A 21084-nucleotide genomic window follows, 5' to 3' on the forward strand; every position below is an offset into this window, starting at 1 on the left:
ACCATGGAGATTTATTCTTTGCGGCTAGCCTGGTCCAGAGCAGGCTAACAGCCAGGCTAAGATTAATCCTGGAGTCTCAGGGGTCAAATCGGCTGCTGCTCTGATCCGAAATAAACATGTTTAACAGTTATTCCGTTGTCTTCTGCATGTGTTCTGCTTTATTTTTATTAACATGCATTAGCCTGTCACTATTGTTGTCGCGAGTTGGATTTAAACCCTACTACAGCTGTTTAGATGGTTAAATAGCCTAGTTGCACTGGCACCCTGATGCGGAGTGGGACTTTTCCCGGTGGGACGGTACTGTGTCGAGGACACGTGGCCGCTGCCCGGCGGCAGACCTGCGAGTCGCGTCATTGTCCACTCTCTCTGTAAAAGTAGAGATGAGCAGCGCAGCGTCCGTGGTCTCAGCTTCAGGTTTATACAGGACGCTCCGGAGATTAAGTGTGATGATATTGATGTAGCGATGTTCCCAGATGATATTAATGGAAGACTGGTCAGAGACCAATATAGTCATGATTCATTTTCTTGTTGCTTGTCCTTCTCTAATAAAGGGTAGTTTGTGTTACTCCTTAATAAGTGGGCCTAATGTTTTTTTTATTATAGCTTATATTGGTTCCATAATCTTCTCAATAAGTCTCACATCACCGGACTAATAACATGGCCTTTGTACATATAAAGTGTAGTTTACATTCATCACACCGGGAACACCACAATGCTTCTTAATCTTTTTATTTTGGTGCGGTCACTTGTCAGAAGAATAAAAAACATGAATATTGTTTTACATGTGCTCAAAGCGTGTATTGAAGTCACTTACTTTTTTTTTCTAGTTGTTGTCCCTATCTGATTGTTCTGTATGAACATTAATTGTACAAAGAATTAGGAATATCTTATAAAGATTTATTTAATAAGGGTTTGAAATTAAGCCTAAAGTCCGTAGGGTCCATTTCCTGAGGAACATTAGTTCCCTCTGCTCACTTTTGAGGCAATGGCTATATTTTTACACTCCCACACATTCAGTGGGGTCCACTATGTTGGGCTTTTTCTCTCCGTTTGATAAGAGCCGTATTTCCCTTTTTACATATTCTTCCCCTCCTCGTTACTGTCCATTAGAAGCTGCAGCTCATTGGGTGAAACATTTGGCGCATGCGTCTTCTCATCTCTGCATCAGTAAATCTGTGATCGATACCGTGGTCTATTTGAGAAAGCCGTGAACGTGCACTTATCCTGGCTATCTACACTTTGGCTGGACATAGCTTCCCCTGTTAATCCTGGCTCGGCAAACGTGCAACCGATTAAGCCGCGATGAGCGGATCACACTAAGTCAAGCGGCGCTTTTTCACTTATCCTGGATATCTTTATTCTACTTTCGTGCAACAGGCCCCTGCTCTTCAGGTGAACTGTCCACAACTCATGTCCAAACAAAGGCCATAACCTGTGACTGGAGGTCACAAAAAGAAGTCTTTGGGAACCACTGTTTTAGAGTTTCAGCAAAGCAAGTTTTCACAAGTCTTACTCAACCATAGTGCATCCTCTGTTTTAGTTTCCTGGTGCCAATGGAAACAAACAAGTATTTGTGCACTCTATACTATAATACTCCTGTTATTGTGTTATATCCCATTCATACTTATGCATGCATGTTTTTCACAGGGGGTGGAAAGTAACAAAGTTTATAACTGTGCTTAAGCACCATTTTGATGTATTCGTACCTTACTCAGGATTTCTATTTTCAAGCCACTTCTCCATTTTTTAAAGAACAATTACTCCACTAACTTTTATTCCACTAAATGTTTCTAATGGATGTAGTACCACGTACTTTGTAGATCAATACTTAATATGATATCTTACTACTGATATAATTTAACAAGATACATTGCTCATTGCTGTAGTTTAAACCACTGATACTGCCTTTTTGCCTTGTGATTTTTTCATAGCATAATGTATACGCTCCACTCCTCAGCACAGGTTGTCTGGGAGTTTAGAGCAGTTAAACCAAGCTGTGGTTTTGTTCTCAAACTGGGTCATTTTTAACCGTCTTTAGAATTCTAACAAGTCAAAACTCTTGAAGGAAAAAAAAAAAAGAAAAAAGTTTGCAAAACTAAACTCATTTAGTATTGCAGTAATATTTTGTCTTAGTATTCCTTGTCATGTCAGTTACTTTTTACATCTATCATCTATCTATCTGACCACTGGTTTATATAGCCCAACAGTACAGGAATAGTAGGTCGACATGAACCGGCTATACGTAAAACGTCTGCTGTCATAACACAGTCATCAATAATCTGGAATCATTCTATATAACAATTCTTTAATGGAATTACAAAACACTGGGATTACGATACTGGTGTTTTTATGAGTGTGTTTACCCCACAGACACCAACACAGCAGAATTTTATTGTTTCAACCATTAAAGATAATTAAGTCTGATTCACTTATAATATAATTAACTCCATTACTGAGTCACTATCAAGTCATCACAGCCGCTTGCTGTGCTGGGTTTAATTAGATGGTTTAAAGTGGACGCGGGCGTAATGGCTGGTGGGTATGAAATGAGTATGTGCACATGTACAGGGATTGTGAGTGTATATGTTTGGTAAGAAAAACCTTCACGTGTGCTACTTCACAGGACCTCAGGTATGTATCTTTATGGACCTGTCACCATCAATCATTCACTAAGCGCAAAAATGTTTAATGAGTTTCCTTCTATAAATTCCTGACATATTAAACATTTTAGATCATGTCTTGTGATGCCCTTTGTGTTCCTGAGCTTTCTTAACTACCAAACAGCTTGCAGGCACTATAACCCACAGAATGTACTATATATCTTGACTGTAAAATATACTTGAATATCATTCTTTAATGTAAGTGACGCATTATGCAGTCCTTCTGAACTACTCACACACCGGACAAAAAATATTTGGCAGGGAAATGAAACACCAACTCCCACGAAAACTGTTTAATTGACTCCTCGAACATTATTTACAGATTTTCAGAAGAACAACAAGTGCCAGATGACAAAAAAATGAAGACAGATCCTACACAAAATAAAAACAGTGTATTTAAATAAAAAGGGTCACCAGTCTAAATCCAAAATGAATTGTCTAAATATGTTTGATGAATCAAGATGTATACAGGATAGGAAAGTGCTTCTCCCATAGATATTGTGTTATTAAAATCACCTGCACAGCATCTGTTTGTTTAACCGGTTACATTCTGATGATGACAATTTCCTCTCTGAAATACTCAAGAGGCGGTATAAGGCAGGACTGGTCAGCGCCACGATTGATGCCACGGCATTATCTGGGAAGTGCACTTCAGGACCCAATAAGTCTATGTTTAACTCGGTTTTACATTTTGGTTTGGAGGCAATGCTCCAACAGTTTGTGTTATAGTTATGTTTACAAGGAATGTGACTGCTTGGGAGTGGACCATAATATGCTCAAAACACAAGCATTCCTTGTGCTAATCAATGTACTGCTGTTTTAGTCTCCTTTCCATCAAATCAGTCCCAGGCCAGTAAGGTTTCTGAATGTGTACTGCGGGACAAAAGAGTGCTTTTGTTGATTCCTATTTAACTTATTGGAGTGCTCAAAGGGGGGTGAGTACTGCATTAAAAGGAGGAAGTTTTGTCTTGAAGGCATCATTGGCTATATCTGAAAACTTGTTATTTAGTGGATATTTTGTGCATTATCACTTCATGCCATTGTAGCAGATGCAGTTGGGGATTTCAGACACACCATCCACTTATCTATCACAGATTATAGGTTAAGAAAGCATTTCAAACCTAGCCTTGACCCGGTGTCCAGCCCACAGTTTATACAGTAAGATTAATCAATATGTGACATCACAGACTATTCATATTTCTCAGTTTGAGGCTAGGCTGTTAAAAACAGTCTCTGTCCTGTATTGCAGCTATATGGTGCTTTACAAGTTACACACTTGACATGAACTGCAGCACTATGCAACCTCTATAACCCTATTTCAAAGTTTAAAGGGAGCAGAGCAAGTACAAAACTGCAAGGCAACAAAAAGACATTCAGAAGTTAATATTATTTGTGCTACAGTCGCAAAAAAATCTGTTGGGCTTTTTTCTTCTTTAAAATGCAGTAGCGTTGCTTCTGAGGCATTTCACAATAGTATTCACACAATACTACAGCAAACAAGTTGACTATAGATTATCTGTGTCAGCTCTGAGGCACCACTGCTAAATTTAAAATTCATATTAAAAAAAATCACGGGTGAATGGTAATATGAATGATACAAAAACACTATGACAGCAACTGGCTTGCTCAAATAAAGAGACACACAATAAGGATACTTGTACTGCTGAATTGTGAGGCTGTTAAAAGAGTTTGGAATGTGGTATATTAGTTAAAAAGTACTGGAAATTAAACACAGCCCACTGTGAACAGACATACAGCAGCTGTTAGAATAATGTAACAGATTCACATACACAAGCAGTTTAAGATGAGGCTTTTCAACCACCAACATGATTTTGAATGAATTAAGATCATACATTCCTCAATTGTCTAGTAAATTTTGATACATTCAAACTACTTATTTGCCTGTTTTCACGTTAATTTTCCCAGCTCTCTCCCTGTGTGTCTGTAGATTGATCAAGCCAGGCTGTGTCAGTGAAAGGCACTATAGAAATTACTGCATCACAACTAGAATGACACATACTACAACAGCACAAGGTCTAATACACTACTACATGACTTCTTTTGAATTTTTCCATGTCTGGTGAACATTCACCCATTGACAGAAGCAGGGTCAGAGTAGACTTCACTTCAACTCATCTCAGTATATACTGTACATATGATATGTTTTAATAGTTCAATCCATTTTCACATGAATGAGTTTGTGCCATTTATATTTTTGTTTGTGTTTAATTGGAAATTCCACTCTTTCTTTCTAATTTATTAAACTGACTGAGGAGAAGTGGTAGTCACCCAACCAGGTTTAAATGTTAGCCCCTTCACCAACCCAAAAAAGACACCCACACACAAACACACACACATACAGTGATATCAGTGGCCCACCTATAATCCTATACTATTTTTTCCTCGCCAGAATCCAGGAAATACAGTGGTAGTTATTGAAGCCCCCTGTTATCTATCTACCCTGCATATGTACTGCAGACAATTACAAAAAGAAACAAACGTTTTACTTAAGTGACTGTTGCCAATTGATTTTAAAAATCACATGTGTGGCTCAAACAACAACAGAATTAGCATAACAAGAAATAAATCTACTTTTAAGAATTCAGTACAAAGTTAAACGTCTACAACATCCATGACTGTCACTGGTTTATACTCACACTGAATAACTAGAACTGGATAGTAGCCATACAAATACAATAAAAAAGGCAGTTCTATAATTTAGCCACTTTATGGTTAATTTGAGATTTAATCCCTTTAATGTCCACTCTTAAAAAAATGTTGGATTTGGTTCGAAGTAGAAAGTTTGTCCAATCATTTAATACATTCCTATATTCTAACAATCATACAACCCCTAAGGTTCACATATATTTACTTTACACACACACACACACACACACACACACACACACACACACACACACAGACACGCACAGACACGCACAGGCTCACACAGACCAACATACATTCACATACACACACAGCCCTACTCTGGGGCCTCACAGTAATTTAGCTCTACAAAAGATAGAGCCTAACAGTGAGATTGCCACTTTGCTTGCCAGTAGTTGGTCTAGGCAGTCATGCGATCATTGCTGGTCTAGGAGGAGTTCAGCAGGTTGCTTAGGACTGCAAAAGGAAGAAAAAACGTTTAGAGTACTCTATGTGTTCGATGTGTTTGTTTGTATCTTCTAAAAATGCATTATATGTGGATATATGTGGGTTTGTGTCCTACCTTGGGGATCTGCCTGAGCCTCTGCTGTATCAGCTTTGCGTGCAGCTTCTGGATCCGCTTCTAATCACACAGATCGACAAAGTCAGATAGACACAAAAACGCAACCAAATGAAGCCCATTAGTCATCACATGTCAGTTTAGATTTCACAAGCATTTAATTAACTGACCATAAATAATGTATGACAGTGAAAGCACCCAGGGGGAGTATCCGAGGATGCTAATATTTCTCGGCTTTAATTGCTTATCACCACTATGAATTTATTTTTCATTTTTTCTGGTGTAAAACCTCAAAACTACGTCTTCATGGGCAGTCAAGCTTACCCATTTATTGTCAAAAGGAACAGCTTCAGCGCTGAACTTACTGATTACATTGCTATTGACAATCCTCACTCAATAATAAGGGAGAATTGTTCATATTTATGGAGACTTAATACATATATAATACGAAATATATATAGAAGTCATTTTTTTATTCAAATTTAGAATATTTGACAAATACTCGCTATTAATAGTCACATTATAATCCTTATTCTGAATCTGACTTTTGACCTACATTGCTTAAGATGAAAGACCTATTGCTCATGTTGACTGTAAATTAAAACTTTGCTGAATTGGTAGTATTCATATGCAGGTTGTGTATGAGTTGACTGCAACTAACAGCACTCTAAGGGATAAAGCTGAGTCTGCTATGTCTCACAAAAAGACTGCTGACCTTCATAACTTGTAATATACACACACACACACACACACACCACCTCTGTCTCACTGGAGCCTGGCTAAGGCAAAGTGTTACTAAAGATGCTAGCTTAAATCAATACTGAGATTCTGTCAACCCTATGCAGTAATCACATATGCTGCACATAGCAATTAAAAAAACAAAAAATCATTGTCAAAAGATCATTGTTCAAGTAACTAAAGTCTAAAGGAATTGCTTTAATAAGTGCCATGATCAAGCAAATATTCAACCTTGTGTGCATCAGTTAGGTATTGTGTTTCTGTTTCCAGTTAGTTAATTTATCAGCAAGTCAACAATCATTACCCTGTCTATTTTTGAAGCACAGCTTTTTCTGCTGAAAGGTGAAGTATCCAACGACTGCTGCCACTACAGCCACACCAATTGCAACCACGATGCCTACTAAAGGGCTGGAGCTGGCCCCTGTAGGAAAAAAAACAATAAAAAAGATAATTGACGCCAGTGTGTCAGCTGGAAATGTATAGTCAACTTTGTCAATATCATTTGCAAAAAAACAAAAAACATTTCAACTCTAAACATTTTACTTTGAGCATGCGTAATTATACAGATATGACAGCACAGTGTTTTATATCTGTCAGTGTAACAGCTACTTAAAGAGATTGTTATGTTCAGTGTCAACACTGGGTGCCATTTTGCAGTTAAAATAATTGAGCTGTGAGGCTCAATGACATGACACAATGTGTGCGTGTGAGAGAGATGTATCATGTTGTCGTAGCATTTTCTGATCCCATTTCATTCGCCTACTTAACAATCTAGACCCCTAAACGCATTCACAGTGAAAGCATAAATCTATCTGCACCTGTAACCCAGTTACTAGGACAACACCGATCTGTGTAGTTTCACACTGTGACATAGCACACAGCGAATAGCTTACAAGCTGTCATAGTCTGTTAAAGGCACACAAACCAATGCACGTCTTAAACCTACAATGTCATGATGACAATGGATCTTTCCCTTATATCACATTAAAAACCCACCACTACAATGATGTTTTATTGTACTAAACATTATGAAACATTGTCAGTAATTTATAGTACAGTGCCCATGAATAAAGTAACATAAGATGCTGATTCTAGTGCAAACATCACACAATTTGTACTTAATGTTAATTATTTGCTATAATATAACTAACAATAATTAATTCAACAGATTTGATTACAAGCTATATATAAGGCTAACATATAAAAATATAAAAACTAAAGATTTAACAGCAAATGGCAGGCGTCTACACTACATGTACTTTGTGCAGTATTCAAGGTATGATGGAGGTGCATCACCAGGTCATATGAGGCTAAATAATGCTAATATTTAATGGTTATATTATGCTGCTAAAGTCTTTTGAATTTACTATAAATGAGGAGGAAGTACAGATTTCAGACTAGATTATAAGGCAGTGCATGGTTTGATGCCTGCATTTAATCTGTAACCTTTTTGTTGTTGCATTTTTTTAACTAAAACTAAATAAAATAAATTAGAAATAATGGATTGTATAATAAGGAAGGATGTTGGGGTGTGATGGGTGAGTCAGAAACTTAAGCACACAAGAAAGAATGAAAGAGTTCAGTAAATCTAGTGATAAACAAAAGCTGAGAAGAACAAGGGACAGGTATTAGTCAGAGAACTTGCGTGACTCAAGATAAATGAATAAAAAAGGAATGAGTCAGTGAAATTAAGTGGAATAAAATCCTAGAAGGCAGTGAGTCAGTAGAAGGAAGTAAAGGTGGGTAGACACGGACAAGTATGAACATGCATATGCACTAATGCAGGACACACACCATTTGTTTGGTTCAAAAAGGCTGCATGAATACACACACCCACACTCACATACTTTGTACATACAAACACAAAGAGATAAACTGACAGACAAGATGCACTATGGAAAACACAAGTCAATTGGTACCATATGTGGTCAGCAACTACAACCCCTATCAAATTACTGAAAGATACAACACAAAAATCTATAGTAGAGTTTGTCAATATAGCTAAAAGATAGACTTTTACAAATTGATGATCCAGACAAAATGGTCTATGACTTGTAATACTTAGACAGATTATTGTATACATCATTGATAAGAAATAGAATTGGAAAGAGGTGTTCTGACTATCATTAAACATCCATAGCTACACATTTCAGCTCTGGCGACTTAAGGTTACATTTACACCAGCAAAAGGCGATTCGGCAATTTGTTGCTTGGTGGTGCGGCGGTGTGTGAGACTTTGAAATTGATATAAAGACCTGCATTTTTGCCACCCTGTCTAGCAAGTGACAAAGGCAATGTGAATGTATGCTAACAACTTTTAATGATTTGGATAAATGATGCCAATTTAAGATATAACCACCCCATTTGCCTGGAGTTCATTATTCATACAAATATACTTATTGTTCAAGGTAGAAATGTCAGCAGCTGCAGCAACACCACCCCAGGGCTCTTTGCAATACACAAGAAAATAGCTTATGTATGTTTGGGGCCGTGCATGGGTGGGTGGGTTAATGTGTTCATATGTTAAAGTAAAGAGAAGAAGGATTAACTCACCGTTGGGTTTAGACTTGTCTGCTGTTTAGAACAGAGATCACACAAAAAACTGTTAACAGCATGAAACTGAACCATTCACAAACTGGTTTATCACTATGGGAGTTACATTAATGTGACACAAGGAACAGTTTATTTAAAAGTGTCTGTATCCTTGCTGTATCTGTTTGAGAATCAGAAACGGGAAATACGTCCAAGCTTGAGAAGTAGCACCTTTGACAGGTGTAGGGCAACTGCACTTGAGAAGTTAAGGGAAAATACTCAGAAGACCAATTTCAAACATTGTTTAAACTAAAACAATAGGGGAGAGGCTTTTCCCCATGATTCTTGTATCCTGTTTTTATTGTCAGAGGCATGCCAGTAATATCCTGCATGCTTTACCAGTTTCTCAAACTACGTGAGCCCTACTACTGCAGCTGTGGCTGCAAAGCTATGTACAGTATATGACTGGGATTTGGACATCAGATGGAGTGATGTGATTATTTTTGTTGTTATTATACATATTTTTGACAATGAACACCAAAAAGTCTTACCATCTCCTATGGCGCCAGCAACATGTGCTAAAAAGAAAAGAAAAAAAAGAAAGACGAGTAATTAAAGGAGGATGGGGATAAAAGGCATTTTCATTCCAAGTTTAAATGTGTTAATAATCCAAAACACACACACACACACACACACACACACACACACACACACACCACACACACACCACACACACACACACACACACACACACACACACACACACACCACACACACACGTCCCTTATGTACACTCATAGAGACACCTTTAAATATCAGAGCAATAACATATCTTTTTTTTTGTTTAAAGATTATTTTGGGGCATTTTTGGCCCTCATTTTCCACAGGACACATTAAGATACAAAAGGGGAGTGTGAGGGGGAATGACATGCAGCAAAGGGCTGCTGGTCAGAGTCAAATTCCGCAACCGCTGCGTCGAGGAGTAAACCTCTATATATGTGCGGCTGCTCTACCAATTGAGCAATGACATATCTGTGAGAAACACACACCCTCTATGTTTCTCTCTGATCTTTCATTCGATCTATATACAAAACAACCCTGTTATCTCCTTTTGCGCCTGTCTTTATACGCCTGTGACGTCATGGCTGTCCTCTACCTGCTTCAACATGACAAAGCCAATAATAACAGTACACTAAAAGAAGAGTGCCTTTTACTAGATTAAAATAATTATACAGACATAAATGGATCAGCTTTCGGATGGGGATCAAAGGGTGAACGCTGCGAGAAATCAGTGCTAAAGTGTTGCTGTCAAATTGCTCTGTAGTTAGTGAATGAGCTTTCTTGACCCAGGAGGTAAAACGGGTCAATTTGTTCTCTTGTCATGGGAACACAGCTCATAAAATTAGAAAAGCATTCTTGCAGTGTATAGATCCACAAGAAAAAATATCTAAAAGCATGTTGTATGAGGTGTTGACAAACCATTTGGAAGAGTTACTTTGTAGTTGTCATGCCAGACTAAAGCCAGTTACACCAAGTGCATAAGTATGACAAAAAGCAAGAACAACTTAGAGTTACAGACAATGCTGAATGGTGAGATTAGCCTATTTTGGCTCAATGCAAAAATATCTATGGGCTCAATAAGCTGCTTTGCTTCAATTAGGTAGTACAGGAAATACAACGGTGATGACTGGTTAATTAAGTGTTAACTAAGTTATGTTGTTGTGATTTATATATTATGTCACTAAGCTTAGGCTTACTAGCTCAAAGTATAAAACCCCTTTATGTAAGAGACGTTATTCCTTAGAGTTGAGTTCATTTTGATCCCAAAGACATCCAGTTTCTGCGGGGTTAATCTCACGGTTCCACATAGTTGCAAACAGCGTGCAGAGTGATAAAAAAGGCATTCATGAGATTGTGGTGAATAGGAAAGACAGTACAATTCCACTAAAATTGTCTTTACCCGTGTCTGTTTGTACTGCTAACTGTGTACCCAAAGGTTCTTATGCATTCTTACATACGTTCTGGTTATTGATTATAATGATGATATCAACAGTTATTGTCATAAGAAGTTACTAACCCCCAGAACGGCTCCGTCCTTGGCTGTTCACTGCATTCTCTCCTCCTGCCGCCTCCAGGTTAAATCCTCCATCTGAAAAAACAATATCATTGGTGACAGGAATGTAATATCAATCCCCTTTGGGGAAATTGACTTTTTACTGTCCCGCCCAAGAGGGATATATTCCAGATGTTCACCAAAAACATATAATCTCTTTAACACACTATACTATGCTGTTGCATGTTGAACTATGTAATGATAATGTCAGCCATGATGGAAGCTTTCAGTCCTTAATGGCCCCTGGGGTGATTACCCTGCCGAGGTGTCCTCTAGAAGGACTCTGAAACACTACCTGCTGAAAGGGTGTGACAGAGATCTTGTGAACTAGTGTTGACTTAGATTAAGGCATATTATCTGCCAGAAACAATACCATACCCTGACTCTATATAATCAGGGAAACACCAAGTGACTAATACAACAGTTTTAGGCAGGGCAGGGTGAGGTAGGATCAGTAAATTATTTTAGATAGAACCTCAAGGGCACAATTATGCATTGACCTATATATATATTTTTTAAACTAAAACAAATCCTGACATTGAATCACAGTTACTCTAGTAAGCATTGTGCTCACTTTGTAAAGCACCATGTGTCACACATGAATGTTAATAATAAAACCATATTTTGAGCCAAGTTTTACACCAATACAATTTCTCCTGCTTTACTTTATATATAATTTCTTCTTTTATACTTCTCTGTCCTTTCCATTAACCTCACCACCTTCTCCTCTCTCCTCTTCCCTTTCCCTTTGTGTCTCCCTTTATCTCTTTTCTCACTCTGCCTTTGCCACTTTCCCTCCCTCCCTTTTCCCTTCTCTTTTGTCTCCTCTCCTCACCTTTCTTTATCCTCCTTTCCATTTCTCAGTTATTTTCCTCTTGTGCAAGAATTGTTCTCTGCCATTTATCACATGGAATAAACCTTCTACAGCAACTAATTAATGAGGCAAAATTGTGTGCGCCAAAATCCCACCTCATAACCTTCCTAAGTGACTTGTGCTTTTGGTAAAAAAAAAAACAACACATCTGTTATCCATTAATTTGTTTAGAAAATGGGGAGTTGCAGCAAAATTGTACATTATATCTCATGAAAGCAGGACATACACATTATCTTAAATGACTGATAACACAAAATGACTGTAATCACAATACTTTCATGGGTATGCCTGGGGTCAAATGGTGACACAATGGAAATTTAATGTTTGGACATATTGTAAGTTCAGAGTTTGAGGGAAATACACGACTCAATCTATAAAGACGGAGCTCCAAAATGTTTCTAGCTCCTGCTTTTTATTATGTTGTCCTGAAGTGCTCTTGTATGATGAAATTAGCTTCTGAGTCATACTCATAAGCAATTATTTGTGGTGTGCCTTAGTAATTTGTTTAACTGTGTGACGGCTCCAGAAAGATTGAGGTTTATAATAGGTGGCTTTGGAAATTGTATAAATTAAATGAGAAAAAATCTTTTTACCTGCATTCACCTTATTAACAATCGTCTCTGTAACTGTTGGCAAAGACAAAGAACAGATACATGTTTTGATGCAATTACAAAAGCAGAAATTGTGTTTTATTATCTCTCTTACTCGTTAAAAAGTAAGCTAAATTAATGCATATTAAATCATATATGCAGTAAGCACCCATAGTTGTAACAGCTTTCTAAAAGTGTTCACAAAGAAGAATATGAAAATGTTTAATTTTCTAATATATATATTAATTAAAACATCACACACTTTGACTATAGGAGATGTATCATGACTTAAAAATCATATTGATACCATGACACAACCAAGTTTTACAAACATGTTTGCACATTTCCCCATTGTAAGAGACATACATACCAAAGAGATGAGCTCATGTTCAGAATACCTATGTTTAGCTTTCTCAACAACTCATCTTTACATCTGGGTACTTTTATTTCACACCTACAAGTTACACACTCTATCCAAAATGCCTTAGAATGAACAGTTTCCAAGTTACTGACTGTCTCTCAGTGCTATTCTGTACCAGTGTAATAAAGGAAAAGACACGGAAACAAGCATGTTAATTCTTGCTTTCATGAATTACTGTACATCTGTGGCACCAGGATCCTTTTTGCCTTATTTTTCAAAGTGTGCATAATATGCAGCAGAGCATCTATATTCTTACTTGTAGGGACAGGGACCTCCACTTGTGGTCCTACAGTTTCATCACCAGCTGGATCAGTAAGGGTTTCCTCATCTGCTACAGCTGGATCTTCTGTGGCATTAGGTCCACTCTATTAAAAATGTATTATATAGCATATAACCATGTTGTTAGGACACATTAACTCATGAATAATATCCGACTTTTTAACAATGCTACCAACCTCCTCCTGAGCAGGTGTTGCACCAATGCTTGAGGTAGCTTCCTCCTCTCCATTAGCCTTTGGATCCTTAACCTCTGGATCCGCTGCAGGCTCTAGACAGGAGAGTGAAACAGACACATGTTTTTATCATTCATTTACCCAATGAGTTATGACATGGACTGTGATGGCTTGTTTTATTGCATTGTTAAAAAGACGTTGAAAAAGTATTGTGCCACACCTTTGCACATTGACAAAGTGAATGGAAGAAGTAGGTAATACATAGAAAGGGGAAATTCAAGGAAGAATTGCAGAACTTGATTGATCTTTATCAAAACAGGAAAGACCATGTGCAAATGTAACTGAACTATGGCCTTATTTGTGTTAGTATTGTGTAAGTAATATAACTGAATTAAGCACACAAAATGTTTTATATTTATTTATTTATGTTTTTTTTACTTCAATTTCACTGTATTTCATTTTCAGTGTGCATATTTGAACACCTAGTAAGCACCTGGTGTTGCAGCTGCGTCTGCCTCAGTGTCTGCTGTTTCTGGTTCGGCTTCCTCAGGTGCAGCAGTCGCTGGTTCTGTGTCTTCAACCGCAGGAGTCACTGGTTCATCGGCTCCATCTTCATGGTCAGCAGCAGGCTCTGGCTCTGGCTCTGGCTCAGGCTCAGGCTCGGGTTCAGGCTCAGTCTCAGGCTCGGGTTCAGGCTCAGGCTCGGGCTCAGTCTCAGGCTTGGGCTCGGGCTCGGGCTCGGGTTCAGGTTCAGGTTCAGTATCAGGCTCAGTTGGAGTCAGTTTTTCCTATATTCAGCACACAATATATATCTTATACATTCACATAATGATCCAGAAACACAAATCTCTAAACATTTATAGTTAAGAAGGCCTTCATGTAGTGTAGGTTTTAAGATCACTTCTGCCTATTTGTTAGTGCTTCACCATCTCTTTGTTGTACTAAACACAACTTATTTGCAAAATGGAGCTATGGTGAAATACAAAACACAAAGGTCAGTCTGACAGGGCAGACACAGAGGTGCTAATACATTTCAAGCCAATAACATAATGCTACATAAAACTTTTCAATATCCAACTAAGAAGTAACATGACGAGTTTTTAAGCCATTTGATACGTCTCAGATTATCAAATAACTGCCTAAGGATTTAGAACTAGACTTTCTCCAGACCTCAGTGAGCTTGACTAGAGAAGGCGCAGAGGCACTGTTACCCAGAAACACGAATAATTTAGGTGGCCTACAACTGGACAGGATTTATAGATAAGATAAGATAAAACTTTATTGTCTGTTCATATGTAATTTATTCTTGCAAAAGCATTAAAAACATTTGTAAGGTCACCATCCACTAATCACCAATAAGACATGATACAGATTATTTATGTATTATGTACGTATATATTGTGTCAGTACTGCGGTTTCTAAAGGGCTTAGCCCCTTTGACCTGTGGTCCTGGCAATGCAAGATAAGAGTTTGTTAGAGTTTGTAATAAGGACGGCAATAAAAGTTTGCAGTGTTACAGTAACTCAGACTGAAAATAACTATTTACTATATCACTATATTCACCTTTACATTATTTACCATTAGTCGGACCTGCACTTACAGTATGTCACTTTTTTTAGGTATCTGTTTTTCAAGGCCAGATGTCGGTACAAAACAAAATTAGTCACTACTCAGATAAAAGACAAATAAAGACCAAGACAAAATAGTCAAACAAACCAAAATATTCTCATTCTTTACCTTGGCTGTATGGTCAGTTTCCTCGTCATCGGCGGTTTCTTCATTGACCTCTGGTGCTGCATCTGCTTGAGGGACCGGGGTCTCAAGAGCTGCTGCCACCTCTGTTGGGGCTGCATCATCTACACAGAGATGTGTAAAGAAAGAAATCATGACAATAATTAAATACAGAGCACCCACACAGTGATATACGGACTACTGACATATCAATGTAAAAAGTGGGGAAAATAAAGGGCTGTCCTGAAACCTTGGTGCTTCAACAAACATCACACAACTGACTTACTATGTCTTTGAAGGCTTAAACTCAACTTGACTTGGCTTAAACACAACATCCAAAATGAACCGTATTGACCATTATTTCACCCTTTTCTATTCACAAACAAATAAGAGTAAATATTATAACTTAAAATAGAGCGTAAGACTGGTAGTGATTAGTGTAACCATTGGTAATTAAAAGCATCATGCAATATTCCATCTGTTGTCATTTAAAACCACTAAAGTCATTTGTCTGAATGGTTCATAAGATGATGTAGATTCAACACATTCTCTTACACAACTATCATGAACGACACACACACACACACACACACACACACACACACACACAGACACACAGAGAGATAGAGGGAGAGAGAGAGCCACACTCTTCTCTGATTGGTCCCTGATGTGAATGCTCCAGCCACAACTGGCTGACAGACGCATCGATCACGTCTCACCTGCCTCAAAATCCCATGAAGACTCAACGTCAGTACTGGCATTGCAACTCTGTACTAATGAGAAAATACAAAGCGCATGTCTTTGTCATGCTGTGTGTGAGATGAGCATGGTGATTGTGTGTGTTTGAGAAAGTGCTGTGAAATTCCCCTGTTGCACGTGAGAAGCTGAAACAGCAAAACTGTGCTCTGACTTGAGCATTCTTTGCTCTGCTGATTTCAGCAGCACCCTCATGCTGGTTCAGCGGGACAGTACCTTCTTCTAAAACGAGTACCAACGGTTAAATAAAATATATAATAATTTAGAAATCATGTCATTAGTGATGCTGTGCTGTCTGTTGGCAAAACTGAATTTAGAATAAATTGACAAAGTTAAAGAAAGTTTAAAAGAAGGCAGGGCGGGTGCCAAAAGACTACTATAAAATAAGACACACATGTATATCAATACGAGTCATGAGGTTTTGCTGCTCAGTATCCCAACTCTCTTCCTTAACATGATCAAAGAAAGTAATTATTCAGCAGTTGCTCATTGACAAGCAAATTTCCAATGAAGGATCACTGTGTTTGCGAAGTAAGATTGTATCAGAGTTGTACAAATCTATACACACGCAAGTAAGTGTGCACAAGCATGGCTCAACACACAATAAACAGTCATGCACAGAAACATGAATGTAAGACATGCACAGGTGCATGGTTACAAATAAAAATAAAACAAGCACTTGTTTCTATCAAACCCTGTTCCCCCAGTGAATGTCACTGTACAAGCTTAGCATCCAAGTTAAACAATAATTAGAGCCCTCAATGGTTTCTTACGAATCAAACCGCATTCAGAGCTGGATAAACAGGACTGCATGTGTGAGTGCATGTGTGTGCAAGTGTGGCACTTGCGTGGGTGTTTCTATTTCACTATCTTACAACTTCCTCAGAAATCCCTGCCTAAATCAAACATGGAACAACATAAAACCTGTTGAATTGTATGAACTTTTAACTGACATTTTATTGTTTATTTGTCAAACCAGGGTCTCTGCTAATGTGTGTATATGTATTTACAGTATGTTTTCTCTAACAGTAAATGTGGAAATAAGTAGGCATGTTTTTAATGACATTGTGCCTATATGAACGTGAGTCATTTAACACAGTGTGTGTTTGTGTGTGTGTGTGTTTGTGTGTATTAGAGAGAGAGAGAGAGACAGACTGCCACCCCATACAAACTCTCTGTTGTCTCTCAGTTTGCCACTTCCTTCTCCAACTACCTCCTCTACAAACTCCTATACAGTACCCCACCCACCAACACACATGTGTGTGTCTGCGTGCATATAAACTTGTTAAAACACCTTTTCCTCTCCTTTCATTCCAAACATACAAACAACCACACGTCCACACACGTGTGAGGCAAGTTAACTTTCACTCTCACACTTTGAGTAAGTGCTGTCCTGTTTTGTGTTAGTGCAGCAGTGAAACAAATTGTTGCACATCCAAATCTCTCACCCTCCTGCTCTTGCGTTGTTTTAGATTTTAGTACTGTCTCGCCCCTTTTCCTCTCTCTGAATTTCTCCCAAACTCACTTTGTTTCTCTGCCACTGCTTTCCCTTGAGGCTGATGAGTCATCTGTGCGCGTTTCTGACACGGCTGCACGCTATTGTGTGAGGCTGTACAACATGTGGAGTGTTAAAATGCAAAAAGGTCCCCCAGAGGAAGACTCCTAAGTCAAACCAGTTTACACGTGTGGGAAAACAAACTACACGTACACAGTAAAACTGTAAACACTATCAGCAAGTTATATCATGTTGTTGGTAAGCTACTATGACAACAGTCAATACAGAGTAAAGACTGCACTTGAAGTATTTCGTTTTAAACGCTTCATGGAAGGTTTTGGTCTGTAATGATGTTTGATGCCGGTGCCACTGTTTTGATATCCCACGGGTGATACATGACGAAACTGTTCACCATGGCACCTGATAACACATGGTAAGCCTGATACTAAAAAACTGAAAATATTTCTAATTTTTGTCATGTTTACCTCTTGAAATTAGAAAAGAACAAATAAGTGAATCTTTTTCTTCTAAATCACTGCACTTTTAGTTATAAAAGACACAGTTCACATTACATAAAATGAAGTCTGAGGCATGTTATTAATGCCAAAGAGAGAGGAATTTTTAGTTTCTGTCGTGAGTGTGTGTGAGATTGCCTGTGTCATTGAACGAGTAATATTACATGTATGTGCACCAATAAACAAGCCTTGCCCCGTAACAGTACACCAGAAAATTGTGTGTGTGTGTGTGTGTGTGTGTGTGTGTGTGTGTCAGGTGATACAACAACACCTTCACTGCACATTGTTTTGTCATGTATGATTCTATTGTGTGTTTGTAGGAGAGAAAGTGCTGTTTACCCCAAATATGCACACACTTACACTGTCCCCATGGGAGCAGAGAGTTTGTGTGCATGTGTGTATTTCATTAAAAGAGTGATTTATGTGTTGGCAATTGAAAAGTGTAAACACACACACACCTGGCACACATCACAGCTCTTTTTACTTTCATCTGCCTCTAACACACACATGCTCTATAACTGACTCATTCTACTCACACTCACATTAATCAAGCCCTCTCATACTCCCAAATGTCCTGTACATTGAAGTCATACCCCACTCCCACCCCACACACACACACATGCTTTGGGCCCTGGGGGCGAGGAAGGCGCTGAAACTAGTTGTGTTGTTGGGTGTTGTCTACAGCTGGAGCTGGATCTAGTTACTGAGACACTCCCTGTCCTTCACTTCTATAGCTTACACACACCGTGAATGATGTGCAAACATGCGACTGACCTAACAATCCATAATTTTCCAGGGTGCTTCCTCTCTGGTGGTTTGATCGTTAATAAAACGTGAACCGGTAGAGTGAGATTACACTAGATCATATCCAAGCAAAACCAACGTTCAACTGAAATATTGTTTGCATAATGATGATGACTCTCACTGTAGCTCTAACTCTTTCCTTCCCTGTATGTCACTGTTCTCCCTGTAAATCCACTACATTTCTCTTTCATCTTCTTCCAACATTTCCCAAACTTTCCCTCCATCTTTCCCAGTGTCTTGCTTTTCTCAATGCTTCCTTACTCTCCCTCAGAGCTTTATTGCAAGTTTGAACAATCTGAAACCACTGCATGCGCCGCGGGGAAAGGCAGGGGCACATGGTCCAGCTAAAGAAGAAGGAAGAAGAAGGAGAGAGAAAATAATGACAGATCATGGTATAGAGAAGAAAATGAGAGGAAGGAAGAAAGGAAGAGAGACTTGTGACTAAAAAGCATCAGGGATCAAATAAACAGATAAAAAGGAGGAAACAGGGGGGGAAAGAGTGAAAAAGAGGGAAATACTTATGTAAGGATAATGGGCCCACCACACCCTTGTGGGCCAAAATTCATGTCCAAACATTTATGGCCACATTACATGGCACACCTATTTCACTGATATGCCTGGGCTGCAGGTCCATGATCAATCCGTACTGAAGAAGAGGCCTTTTATTCATTCAGTCAAAACTGAGTAAAACAAGCAGATTACAGCTAAAGGTGAATTGAATTGGCATTCTGACAGGGGGGCAGCACGCTGGCAAACGAGACAAGAGGAAATTGCAGTGCACAGACACATATGAGACATGAGGCAAACCTAAGAAGAAGAGGAGAGAAAAGGCAGGAGAGAAAGATATAGGTTAAAGCCAGAGGGATATGAATAAGGGAAAAAGAGACAGTGAGATGAAGATGACCAACACATATCAAGGCAGACAGACAGACAGACACATAGACAGACACATAGATAGATAAAGAGATAGATAGATAGATACATAGATAGATATATATATATATATATATATATATATATAGATAGATAGATATTAATGTGCGTGCAAACAGCAACATCTACATTCAGCTGAAGGCTGGGCTGAATTAATTGGAAAATAAATCATTACCTTGTGCCTTGGCGCTTGCCGCCAGCAGGCTTCCTAATAGCAGAATCCACAGGTATGACATCATGGGAACACGGTGTTCTGGCTGCGATTGAACCGGGGCTCAGATTATCTTTACTCGGCCTTCCAACAGGTCAATTAACCGGCTTGAAGGTTTCAGGTGGACCTGGAGGGCGTGCCTGTCGGTGTGCTGGTGCGTTCTTGCGCTACGGATCAAACCCCTAGCGTCTCCAAAGGTGCTCAGATGGTCGGCTCAGTGCGCGCGGCCGCGGATCCTTTTGTCTGGATTGGAAGAGAAACGGTCCAGTCTTTATTGAGGGTGGGCGGGTCTCTTCTCTCAAATGCAGGCAGGAGGACAGAAAGCATTACTTACCCTCTAATGGGTAGTGTTTTACCATTACCATTCCGATGCTGTGACCATCTTTATCAACATCGATTTGTGCGAGAATAAAGCTCAATTATGCAGATCAATATTCTGTCATTCCAGTCGTCGCCCTTTTAGATTACTGAAAAGAAATTGTAATCGTGCCCCTTTCATTTTTTTTCAGAGGATACAACCATCCTGTTTAAAAAAAAAAGTCTAAAAAAATCAGCTCTATCAGCATGTCTTGGCCTATAAAATATAACATTTCCATTATAATTTCGCCACAATTTAGGGAAGTCTGTGCTACTTTCTCACAGCATCATGAGGCTATGATTGACCTGGATGTTGGCCCTTTCGGGTTTCTGGGAAACATTGAATTTATGGATTTGAAAATGTAAGGCTTTGGTCTGTCTATAATGTTAAATAAATGTTAGGTTTTTATTTGAGAAAACCTCACATGACCTCATGCAAACAGAAGTAGGGGGATGTGAAAGGAGAGCATGTTCCTTTTCATTACCACTTGATGTGCTGTTACTATTGATCGGCAGGTGGCGCCTTTCATTTACAATTACAGCTCACACCTTCAACCAATCTTTGCCATATGAGGCGTTCGAACGAAGGTAAATCTGGTTCTCACATCGTATTCTACAAGCTCTCACCTTTTGCACCATATTTACCTTCATACGTTCAAAACCCAATAGGCCTACT

At 38.7% G+C, this 21084-nt stretch overlaps 1 protein-coding gene across 1 annotated transcript; it reads right to left on the minus strand.

Moving 5' to 3' along the window:
• Positions 1-2938: 2938 nt before the first annotated feature.
• LOC116697706 (protein TsetseEP) lies at positions 2939-20316 on the minus strand. The gene is made up of 12 exons (XM_032529100.1): positions 20016-20316; positions 15344-15462; positions 14100-14394; positions 13610-13701; positions 13411-13519; positions 12737-12769; positions 11234-11305; positions 9708-9734; positions 9178-9198; positions 6929-7045; positions 5890-5949; positions 2939-5783 (listed from the first exon to the last, which is right to left on the minus strand). The coding sequence occupies exons 1-12, from the start codon at positions 20077-20079 to the stop codon at positions 5755-5757; spliced, it is 1038 nt and encodes a 345-aa protein (XP_032384991.1). The 5' UTR covers positions 20080-20316; the 3' UTR covers positions 2939-5754.
• Between the last annotated feature and the right edge of the window lie 768 nt (positions 20317-21084).

This window comes from Etheostoma spectabile, chromosome 11, assembly GCF_008692095.1.
Source record: "Etheostoma spectabile isolate EspeVRDwgs_2016 chromosome 11, UIUC_Espe_1.0, whole genome shotgun sequence".
Lineage (NCBI taxonomy): Eukaryota > Metazoa > Chordata > Actinopteri > Perciformes > Percidae > Etheostoma > Etheostoma spectabile.